The sequence below is a fragment of the Puntigrus tetrazona genome, chromosome 7 (assembly GCF_018831695.1).
Source record: "Puntigrus tetrazona isolate hp1 chromosome 7, ASM1883169v1, whole genome shotgun sequence".
Lineage (NCBI taxonomy): Eukaryota > Metazoa > Chordata > Actinopteri > Cypriniformes > Cyprinidae > Puntigrus > Puntigrus tetrazona.
The window spans coordinates 3,563,126-3,575,146 of record NC_056705.1 but is presented as its reverse complement, the minus strand read 5'-3'; the positions used below and the strand labels follow the sequence as shown (position 1 = coordinate 3,575,146).

The 12,021-nt window shown below is 36.6% G+C and overlaps 1 protein-coding gene across 3 annotated transcripts in view; it reads left to right on the top strand.

Annotated features, from left to right (window-relative positions):
• LOC122347824 (radixin) overlaps nt 1-11,851 on the top strand; it is a 40,496-nt gene extending 28,645 nt beyond the window's left edge. For all 3 annotated transcript variants that reach the window (XM_043243056.1, XM_043243055.1, XM_043243057.1), the window contains 8 exons: nt 648-794; nt 2,682-2,778; nt 4,085-4,248; nt 4,617-4,747; nt 5,713-5,873; nt 7,620-7,712; nt 8,500-8,721; nt 9,350-11,851. In XM_043243056.1, coding sequence (XP_043098991.1) covers nt 648-794; nt 2,682-2,778; nt 4,085-4,248; nt 4,617-4,747; nt 5,713-5,873; nt 7,620-7,712; nt 8,500-8,721; nt 9,350-9,514 — 1,180 coding nt within the window. In that variant the 3' untranslated portion in view covers nt 9,515-11,851. The remainder of the gene's footprint in view (nt 1-647; nt 795-2,681; nt 2,779-4,084; nt 4,249-4,616; nt 4,748-5,712; nt 5,874-7,619; nt 7,713-8,499; nt 8,722-9,349) is intronic.
• Nucleotides 11,852-12,021: the final 170 nt, after the last annotated feature.

Here is a 12,021-nt window from a genome sequence, read left to right as displayed (position 1 = left end):
TTGTTCACCCAAAAATGAAAATTACAGCATATTTTACTCACACCTTAGGTGTATATTACTTTCTTCTTTCAGACAAAAACAGTCTGAGTTTAAAATTGATCCTGGCTTTTCCAAGCTTGGTAATGCTGGTAGATAGTGACCATTACTTTGAAGCTTCGTAAAACTTGATATATCCATTGTGAAACTAACCTATATGCCTTTGGGGGTTTATCACATGACTTCTAAAGCAGATTGATGGGTTTTTGTAACAAAAATATTTCTAGTTTTTAAAATTCTAACATAAATATCTGACTTGTTTGGGGGTTTTTTTGGCTGACTTCTGACTCAACATACAACGTCTGACATAGTCAAGCCATAAGTCAGTACAAAAACCCATAAGCCTGCTTCTGAAGACATGCGATAAGCAACTGAAGGCACATAGCTTAGTTTTTCCAATAGATATATCCAAATTACGGAGCTTCAAAATTATGGCCAGAATTATCAAGCTTGAAAGAGCCAGGATAAATTTGTAAAAATTCAGACCGTGTTTGTCTGAAAGTAATGTACACTTGCGATGGCTTGGGGGTAAGTAAAATAAGCCATAATTCTCATTTTTAATTCACTTTAATAGCAGTATCTCTATTCCCAGCATGATTTTATGTTTACAGAGAGGATTCTATGATGGAGTATTTGAAGATCGCTCAGGATCTGGAGATGTATGGAGTGAATTACTTTGAGATCAAAAATAAGAAGGGAACCGAGCTCTGGTTGGGAGTGGATGCTCTTGGTCTTAACATTTATGAACATGAAGACAAGTAAGTCTGAAATGTCTCACGCATGCTGTATTTATAAGCTGTACTGATAAATAGGGGGCCTGTAAGTTTTCTTTTTTGTTGTTACCGTTTTTGCTTTGTTTTTTGGTTTTTATATATTTTTTTTCTGCTCACCAAAAAGAAAAACACATAAAATTATATATATATATATATAGTGTGTGTGTGTGTGTGTATGGCCATTTTATGGTTTAGGTTGTTAGCATAGACATTGGAAGTTTCAGAAACATTAATAAATTCTTTCAAGGAATGTGCTGGAATTAGCAAAGTTCATTAAAAAAAATAGCATACTCTTTGTTATTTTGTTTCAAACACATAAGATGCTAATTAATTTTTAATGAATCCTGAGAGGTTTCTACTTTCACTGAAAGTTCAGTCAACCAAAATTTGAAAATATATTAAAGGGTTATGAATTTAGGCTAGCAATACATCCAAGCAATAATTGGAACACAATGCATGACGCATGGAAAATACATTTATCTTTTGAGTATTATTTGTATTATTAGAGTTAACCTCTCCCTCCTGCTTTAGCACCCATCCATTCCCTGCCTTATAGGGCAGACATTAGAACAGAGTGAGTCACACATCATGTGTCGCTTTGGCCTTTTGCCCTTTGGTGGAGGGAAATATATCCTTGATTCCTGTTTACAGTGTGGGTCCATTTCATAATCGGGAATATTATGCAGTTGTGGGGTCATACGTAATAGTACATGCATGCATGTGAGTCAACTTCACATAAATTACTTTCATATTAGATTCTAAGAGGTCAGCAGATTTGTCTGTCTGTCAGCAGATGGACTAAGTGTTTTTCTCTGCTGCCCACTGCTGGCTGTTTTTGTGATTTTACATTTACATTTAGACATATAGCAGATGCTTTTATCCAAAGCACTTGCAGAATTGCAGTGTCTACAGCAGGGGTGTCCAAACGGATTCAACAAAATGGACACATTAGGTTACCGGATGCTTGTATATATATATATATATATATATATATATATATATATATATATATATATATATATATATATATATATATAGAGAGAGAGAGAGAGAGAGAGAGAGAGAGAGAGAGAGAGAGAGAGAGAGAGAGAGATAGAGAGAGAGAGAGAAAGTAATGAATTTAGGAAAAGAGAGAGAGCAAAGCCGAGAGAGAGAGAGAGAGAGAGAGAGAGAGAGAGAGAGAGAGAAGTAATGAATTTAGGAAAAAGAGGTGCAAAGCCCGAGGTGGTCATCTATTGGTAATTAAAGGGTTGGTCTACTCCGAAATAAAACATTTTGTCATTAGTAAAAAATACATTCGCTCTTCTGTGTCATCCCCACAGGATACGCATTTCTACAAGTATTTATGCTTTGATTTGAGCGGAAACTTCACATCCCTGTGTCATGGCTGACACAGAAGATACTATCCAAAATGGCGTTACAGTGCTGTTTCGTTTCTCTGGTACTCCATACAACTCCATAAAAGATAAAGTTTTAAAAATGTGAAAAATAAGTTGGTAATAAAAAGTTTATTTTTGTGCAAAAAGTATTCTTGTCGCTTTATCTACTCTATCATTGGTTAAACCGAAACTTTATAGAGTATTCTGACAATGTGTTTTATACCTGTCTGGTCCATGACAGTGTAACAAAGCGTTTAGAGGTTTGGAATAGTATGGGGGTAACCCTTTAATAAATGCAGCGTGCATTCTTTTTGACTCATAAAAAAAAAAAGACCTGCCAAGAGAGCATTGCAATAGTCCAGCCTGGACAGAACAAGAGCTTGTGAAGCGTGTTCTGAAAGAAAGGGTCTGATCTTTTTGATTTATATTAATAAAATGAATATACATGTTCAAGCTTGTTCACCTCTCTTGTTTTTTTTTGTTTTTTTTTAAGGCTCACACCAAAGATTGGGTTCCCATGGAGTGAGATCCGAAACATTTCTTTTAATGATAAGAAGTTTGTCATCAAGCCCATTGATAAAAAAGCACCCGTAAGTATTATTATTTATGATAATTCTGTCAGTTTGAACTACAGGAGTTAAACACAGTTTGGACCGTGTTTACATGCAGATCATTTTGTGGTAATATCCATATTCTGGTTAAGCCTTATTTGCACGAAGATGTTTGTGGTGGTTGAAAATGAAAAAATATAATAATGCTGTAACCTTAAAGTTGTAAATTGATACGAGTCACCTTTTTGGATGTCATGACACATTCTCTAATATTAATCAGCAGCCAATCAAAACTCAGTGTCTACATGTCAAATCTGAATAGCAAACTATTATAATTGACATATTAGTACATTGTGTGAAAATAGGTACATAATTTTGCATAGGGGATATTTCATCACTTCAACCGGTATCTATTGTGTTTAAAAATACATTTAATATACAACAAATACATTTGCATTTTAAAAACATAACAATGTTTTGTATTCTTCCAACAATATTAGTCAATTAAATATTTAAAATAATTTGAATATCATTTATGCTGATAAGGGTAAGGTTCTTGTCCTGCCCCTCACTAAGAGTTCTCCTTTTCAGCAGGATTTTTAATTTTGCAATGGAATAAATTACATTTGCATATTGTTCGAAATATAGTTTTGTTGTTAAGTAATGTTTTGATTAAATGACATCGATTAGTTGTCATGCTGTTTTTTAGATTGTGTATAAATTGAACATTTTAAAGGTCACTCTCTGTACATTACTGGGATGATATCTATATGATTGCATAATGTGAAAATGTATATGTATTTGAGAAAACTACTACATAATTCTAATTAAACTATAGTATAGTATAAGAAATGCTTATGTCAGTAACAGGGTTGACAAAAATACGCAAAAATGAGGCAGAAAAATAGTCAAAGCATAATAAATTACATAGGCATAGATCATTTCATTTCACTGATATAAAATAAGATAAATCAACTATTTTTATATGTACATTTTTTTCCAAGTGGAAAAGGTACCAATTTTGTGGAATGATGTGACGTTGGATGGCACTATAATAAGGCACTTTACTAATAAATCCACAGAGTTCTTGCTTCTGCTGAACACCTTAAACACATGTAGAGTATTTTTCATTTTTATTATCTACCCTGCCATTCTAATATTCAAGAAAAAAACACATATCAAATTAATTTTGATCTATTACATTTAGCAGATACAATTTTTTGGAGCACAATATCATTTGTGGACACAAAACTAAGCTTAAAGGAGAACAATCATCAGTCGTACTGTATCAGTGAGATCAGTCACATCAGTCATATAAACTCAATCTTTACATTTGTGATGGCAGGACTTTGTGTTCTACGCACCACGGCTGCGAATCAACAAGCGCATCCTGGCTCTGTGTATGGGCAACCATGAGCTGTACATGAGGAGGAGGAAGCCTGACACCATTGAGGTGCAGCAGATGAAGGCTCAGGCCAGAGAAGAAAAACACCAGAAGCAGATCGAGAGGTGACAGTCAACACTTTATATGACATTTACATAAACGTTTTTTCTTTACAATTACATGTTAGTATTTGTTCTTGGTCATTTCTCTCAAAATTCAAAAGATAATCAAATAATTGTACATTTCTAAAGCTCTTTTTTTTACCAGAAGGAAGTGTGTAGCTCTGTGGTTTTCTGTCCAAAAAAGCTCTATGGTTTTGAGACAGCCAGACTTAAGTATGCTTAATTTAATTATGAGTAACTTTTTTTGAAGAAGTTCATAAGGACATATATATAGACTTTCAGTTACTTGCAAATTTTTTTCAAAAGTGATGACAAAGTAACATTGAAGTTTTCCTGCATAAATCAGATCTACTGTATCCTCCTGTCTCTAGAGCTCAGCTTGAGAACGAGAAGAAGAAACGAGAGCATGCAGAAAAGGAGAAGGAGAGAATAGAGCGAGAAAAGGATGAGTTAATCGAGAGGCTGAGACAGATTGAGGAACAGACGATAAAAGCACAGAAAGGTACAAACATATCTGGACTTCACTGTGAGAGTTGATTCCTGCCTCTAGAATGGTTTGGCTTTAGGATTCCAGTTTTGCACAGTACCAAAATTGTTATAATACATAAACCATGTCTTTCCTAATAACAATAAACTGCATGGACTTGAGACAATGAGAAAATGTCAAAAAATAAATAAATACAGGAAGCTTTTATTAATGTATATTGAGTATTTGGCAATTGCAAGCCTATAGAGTGGAACAAACACATTGTACTCATAAGTTCAATTTGGACCAAAATGTTTAATAGTTGACAACCTTGACATCAACATCATTTTTTGTTCTATTTATTTTTCCGTCCATTATGTTGTTGGTAGTTATTATTTGTGTATTGTAGAGGTTTTTGGGAATTATTATTTTGATAGAAATGTGTTATATTCCAAGCTGAGAGCAGCTATTAAAAAAAGTGATGTCAGAGGCTAAATGATTTTCTCCACGTTGGTAAACTAAACCTAAATCTCTCGCCTCTCATAGGGCTGTCTTCTGAGGAAGGTAAATTTCTTGAACCAGAAAAAACACTTTGAAGTCCCTTTAAAAAAAAAAAAAAAAAGATTTGTTTCCTTTCACATCCTCCTCCTGAGTTCCCATGTTTCCCATTAGCTAGATTTGTTGCGGTTTTTTGGGTTGGTTGCTGATTTGTCTGTGTTTGGCATAGGAAAGATCTGAGGGATCTAAAAAACAATCTCCAGCTACACGGGCATTTCGTAGTATCATGCCAGTGTGTATGATGTCTCATGTGGTTGCCTGTTGAAGTTGTCCTCATAGAATGTGTCTTCCTGATCAGTGTGCTGATGTAGATGTTAGAGAATTAACGGCACCTCCCTTAATTCTCCAACATCTACATCAGGTTGAATTGTGCTGATTTCTGCTACATTCCGATTAATATAACCGCTACGCGGTATGCTCTATCCGTGTCTGTGTCTGTGTAGAGCTGGAGGAGCAAACACGCAAAGCTCTAGAGCTTGAACAAGAGCGAAAAAGAGCAAAAGAAGAGGCCGAGAGGCTGGAGAAAGAGAAACAGGCAGCCGAGGAGGCCAAAGCGGCACTGGCTAAACAAGCAGCTGACCAGATGAAGAACCAGGAGCAATTGGTAAGTCTCCTTGGCCTTTTTTGTTTGAACAATAAAATCAAAAAAGTTTTTCATATTAACATTAATAGGCAGTAAATGGACATGAATGCATATATAAAGAAAGATTAAAAGCTAGCAATGCCTCTGGTACACATGGATACATTGCCGACTTGTATAAACCCTTTTAAGAACGTCCCTGTTGGGTATGTAACCTTGGGAAGACATATGAGCAGCTGATGCTATTGAAAAACCCCCTAGGAAGCCAATACAGAAACACAACAATTTATTGACTGATGCTACACTGGAATTAATGACGTTTGAGCTGTTTGAAACCACTTGTAGCTTTCACTCAATGTTTCTGCATTTATATCTGATTGTGATTTCACTTTTTTTTTTAAATTGAGTGCTTAATTTTGCTGTTTGAGCATAAACAATATCTGCAGAGTTACAGTGCCATATTTTTAAAAGATCTTTGTTTTCATCAAAATTTAAGCAGTTTAATGCCTGCAATTATGGCTGGTAGGGGCTACTTCCCAGGTTGGTGACTTCACAAACATTTACATAAACCTCGTCCGCAGGAACAAGCGACAAAGTGGACAAGCCGTGTTGCTCTGCTTTAAGCCGTCCGCACACTAGAGGATTTTGTGAAACAGAATGTTCACCGAGAAAGCCAGCTTATGAGGCTAAAAATTGAATCTCTTCGTGTCTGTGGTGTCCCATGGTTTTAAAATCGGTTAAGATTTGCGGCCAGCTTTAGAGAGGAGGAAGAGCTGTTGCCATGCCTTCAAAACTAGGGGCGCATAAAAAATTCTATTTATATATGATTCGTGAATCTTCTAATAATTCTATATAAAATAAAATGAATGTTCTAAAGCAGCTCGTCAACTCATTAATTTACTGTGTTCCAATTATAAACTTTGTGTCGACAGCTAAAAGAAGTGTTGAACATGGATGTACCATATCACACTACAATACCGTTATACAATCTTAAATGATAAAAAAGCAACAACCAGCCCTTCCTCTTCTCTTTGGTTACTGTATGACAAATTAAAATCAATTAAACAATGAACTGGTATGGTATGTTTTCTAATGCATGCACACATTGCACATTCAAACAGCACTGCTCAAACTCATTAGCCAGGGTTCAAAGTCCAAACTGCGAAGGAAATCTATTCTAAAATGTTTTCTATGTTACTGTTGAATGAATTCTATTGAATAAATTCTATGTTACTGTTGTAATTTTGCCGTTGTTCTGTTACATAAAATTGAAAAGTATTTAAATAATAATGATAATGATGATTACAACAGCTCTATTATAATGTTCACACTTGGGAAAGCTTCCGGTTTTCATCCAATATCTTGAATTGTGTTCTGAGGACGAACAAAATATCTTTTTCCAAGACATGGACAAAACCACTTAAAATTCATCACCCTTACTCCTTTATAATATTTTTTGAAATTTTTAGAAACTTAAATCTAACCTTTTTATATATATATATATATATATATATATATATATATATATAAAATTTAAAAATATTTTACTGAAATATATACATGCATGTTTATTTATATATGCAGAATATACACAGCGCACGTACATGTATTCTGCAACACTTAGGCATTCAATCAATCACACTCTTAATTAGTGATGGCAGAGATTGTGTTTCCCACACGTGTGGTTAATGTTGGTGGTACATGGGGCTTGTGCTGAAATGGTCAGCAGCTGTGGGTGTGCTGTAACGCTGCTCTACGGGGTTTTTGCAGGCAGCTGAGTTGGGAGAATTCACTGCCAAAATCGCCCTGCTGGAGGATGCCAAGAGGAAAAAGGAAGAGGAGGCAACAGAATGGCAGCATAAAGTAAGATGCATAGAATACAATATGGGGAAGTCCTCTTTATGCTACCATCTTTTAGCATGTCATGACTGTGAAGGACAATAAACACTCTATTGTGATGGTTAGATGATTTTTACCCATAATCATGATATTGTAACTGTGCTGTCTTGATCACTTTTTTGTGAAGAACGCCGCCTAAATCATAACTGGGACGAATGATGAAGCCAACCGCATTTAACAGTAAAGGCTCATATTTTGAATGTTTTGGGGTTTTTTTTTCTCTCTAATTTATGAAAAATTATAAACGTGTGTGATGTGATTTTGCCAGGATTTCAATCAAATGTACATTGGCTAAGTGATCGCAAGATCGAGGCAAACGTTTTGTATTATTTTTTTCCTGTAAATTATCATGTTGTGCTGCGTGTGTGTTTTTTTCTTCAAAGCAAAAACCCTAACATTTGATTGCTTTAGCTTATTACATTGGGTAGGAATAATTGTAGCAAGATTTAATCAGGCTAACAAGCTGAACGAGATGAGATACAAACTGACTGCAAACACAATAGCAGACAGGAAGTGGCATAAAAGTCTAAGGCAAGCCACATCAAACTCAACATCTGTGAGGAGAGCAATCATGCTTAATTTTTTCCTAAACCAAAATGTAACGGGAAATTACAAAAACAAAAAAGTTACGTAACGTAGGCTCCCTTAATTTATCATTCTCCGTCAAGTTTACCGCTTGCTCACCACCACGTCTTTCCAGTTGAAGCTGTATGTTTGCTTATTAATGCGTTTGTATTCATCTTTGTTGTAGGCGTTGTCTGCTCAGGAAGATTTAGAAAAAACTAAAGAGGAGCTGAAGTGTGTGATGTCAGCTACAGCCGGTGGTGCGTCCGAGAACGAACATGACGAGCATGACGAGAGCAGCGCAGAGGCCAGTGCTGAGCTCTCTAACGACGGAGTTGCTCACCAGAGAAGTGAGGAAGAACGGCTTACAGAGACCCAGAAGAACGAACGTGTCAAAAAACAACTACAGGTTAGACCATCTGCTAACACACAGTTCCCAGACCACCAGGTCACGACCCAACACAAGAGCATTCTGGGAAAAGATGTTACACACTCTTATTTATTGCACATTATTGATTATTCTAACTCTTCTCTACTTTGGTTGTATGCGATCTGCTATGGAGTAGCGATTTTATGTAAATTAAATGTTCAATTAGATACTTCTGATAAAGAGCAATCTTTTCTTTACTGTGACGCATACGGACTGAACCCCACAGTTTGTCAAATTAATCTAAAATTACATGCATGCCAGTTTACACGTTTAATAAAGAATAAGAATGAAAGAACTCCGTTTGTTCACCGTTTAAGATTGCATAAGCAAAAAAAACTCTAATTTCTGTGTATAATTATAAATATACGTATCTGTAAATATATAAATTTATAGCTTATAAATATGTTTTAGTTTTTGTTTGGGGTTTTTTTTTTTGCTTACCCAAAACATAATCCTTTCTGTGACTCCAAAAAGCACAATATGATCCTCTGAACTATTTTGAAATATGTTAACAGACATGTTTTTGGAGGTTATGCTGTTGGGATGTGAATAAATACCAGTCTAAATATTATATACCAGCATAGCTTACACGTGTTCTTCATTGCAGGCCTTGAGCTCAGAACTGGCCCAGGCCCGTGATGATTCCAAGAAGACCCAAAATGATGTTTTGCATGCAGAGAATGTGAAGGCCGGCCGGGATAAATACAAGACCCTACGCCAGATCCGCCAGGGCAACACCAAGCAGCGTATTGATGAGTTCGAGTCCATGTGATGGCTGTACATCCTCTTTGATTGCCCCACTTTCCACCCCGTAGCCCTGATGCCTTCATGGCTGGCTTACAAGCACAGCTTTTACCTGCCCTTACTTCTCCTATAGACCGATGATCCTTGACCTTTGACCCCCTTCAGAGAGCTTGAGGGACACGGTTGCCCCTCCCTCAAGCTTTGCCAAAGCTCTCTCCGCCTGTGAACAGCCCATCCAGCTGTTTCCACGTATTGAGCTCCTCACAGCCCTACTCCAGAATCGTCCAGTTTAGGAGCAAGTGGTGCATCACGCTGAACTCTTGAATGATGATTTTGTTTTACTAAATGCTTGGAAGTATGTATTTTAGAAGAGCCTGAAATGAGTTTAAGCAAAATTAGTTTTTATGAAACTGCCATTTGTTTGTTTTTTGCTTTGTTTGGGTTTTTTTTTTTTTTTTTTAAGGCTACAGCTATATGCTCACGATGTGGAAATCAGCATTCAGGGTTTGGAAGAAAAGGGTCATGTGAAAGTTGTGTGCAACTTAAGAATCACAGTGCCACATCCACATACCCCGAAGAGCACAAAGAGCACCTCTCCACATTAAAGTCCTGTCATCAAATCAAATTCAGAGCCACCGAAGTCAAGTAAAGAATGTAGAAAAAGAGGCACCTATCTTTTGAATGAATGTGAACCAAATCTATGGCTAACCAAAGGGAGGCTATCGCTCTCGCTAGCCACGTGCGTACGTCCGTAATTACTGTGGATTTAGACGGGACAAGACCTTCGTTGCTTTTTTATTTCTTCAGTGCAAGACGTTGTTTGATTCGGGATGCAGCTGTGAGCGCTTGTGTTGGGTCCGTTGATCTTGACGGTAGAATTCTCCCAAACACCCAGTGTTTCTTGTCCAGTCTCCATATCGATGGTTTTCCCTGCCTGCCGGCTCACAAAGGCCAGGGCCGACAGATGGACAGACAGACAAACCGCCTGATTAGCTTGTTTCCATTTGATAGCAATATTATGGGGAAACTGCTTGAGGAAATGAATTTGCGGCATCGATGGAGAGTTGTGTGCATGTGTGCGCTTTGTCTCTCTGTTCATCTCTGCCACCCCCTCTTCCCTCTTCCCCTTTCATTTTTGTGTGAATGTATTAGTACACCTGCACGCACATGTGGTTGTTCTGCACTACCTGTGGCCTTTCTGGCTGGGGAGCATATGAAAACATCAGTCCTGTTCTCAGGATGAATCGCTACCTCATTACTATCAAACATGGTGACTGGTTAGTCAAACACTTGGTGTACGGCAGAGAGAGGCACATGTTATTTCGTTTTTAAGTTGGTCTCACCCCGATCATAATCTTGCCGTTTGTGCTTGTTGTTTTTGAACATCTATTAAAAATTGACTGTAGGTAGATGTACTCTTACAATGTTGCTTTGGCTGGTTAGGATCGTATGGAATTGTTTTCTTTTGCAGCACTAAGATAGATAAGCGGCTGATAATTTATCCTCAAGAAAAACTGCAGTTTAATACCAAAGCTATCTTGTCAGTATTTTATTCTTATTTAGCATGTGGAGTTATGACAACAGTTATGGCAGATTGTGTGGTATCTGGTCCTACTGCAGTGTGTTGACCCATTTCTTGTTCTTGATGAGCCTTCTCTCAAGATCCTACCCACCCAGAACCTTCTCAGAATTGCTAACGGGTCTCGGACCTATGGACTTCTCCAGGCTTTTTTCACCATGCAATATTTTCTCTGCTCAGCTGGTACGTGTGCTGTAGTGCAGTAGAAACCCAGTAACTCTCAGTATTCATGGCCTGTATGTCTTATTTCAGAGTTTGCATGGTAAAATATCTTCAGCATATACAGATAATGTAGGCCAATAAAAAAACTCCTTATATATATATATACACCTGGATTTTATTTTGCACTAATGTGCAAAGATGTCATCTTTTATTTAAAGACAGCTGGGGAAATGTTTTAACGTTACCTTCATACCAGAATGTTCAGGAAAGTTCAAAAGCACTTGTTTTGTCCTGCTTTTTATCTCAAGGCAGGTGTCCATGAGCAGATGTATTTGCCATAGCAAGATAAATGTGCTTCCATTTTTTTTTTTTTTTTTTTTCTCCTTCTAAAGATTTCTGAACCAAAACCAGCAGCATTTGCATTTACTGAAAGGGAGAGAAAAACACTCAAGGTCACAATGTGTATTTGTTTGCTTTTTAATTTTAATATTTGTTTTTTGGAGGGGGGCGGGATTACAGTTTATTTTTCCTCCTCTTTTTTTTTGTTCTAATAGCTTTCTGTTACATAGAAATAAAATGTTGCCTGTGACAAATATTTGGTTGAAAATAAAGATTGAATATTTATTTTCTGCTTATTTTCATGTCATTCTTTTTTTTCCATGTTATTTTAATATTTCTAAACCATAGCAACTGATAAAAGGTTGACTCGTACAGATAAAATGATATCTTTCAGCGACTTCAAAAAATATGCATCAAATAAAAGGACAATATGGTTTTTAAGAAAAGAGCAAATT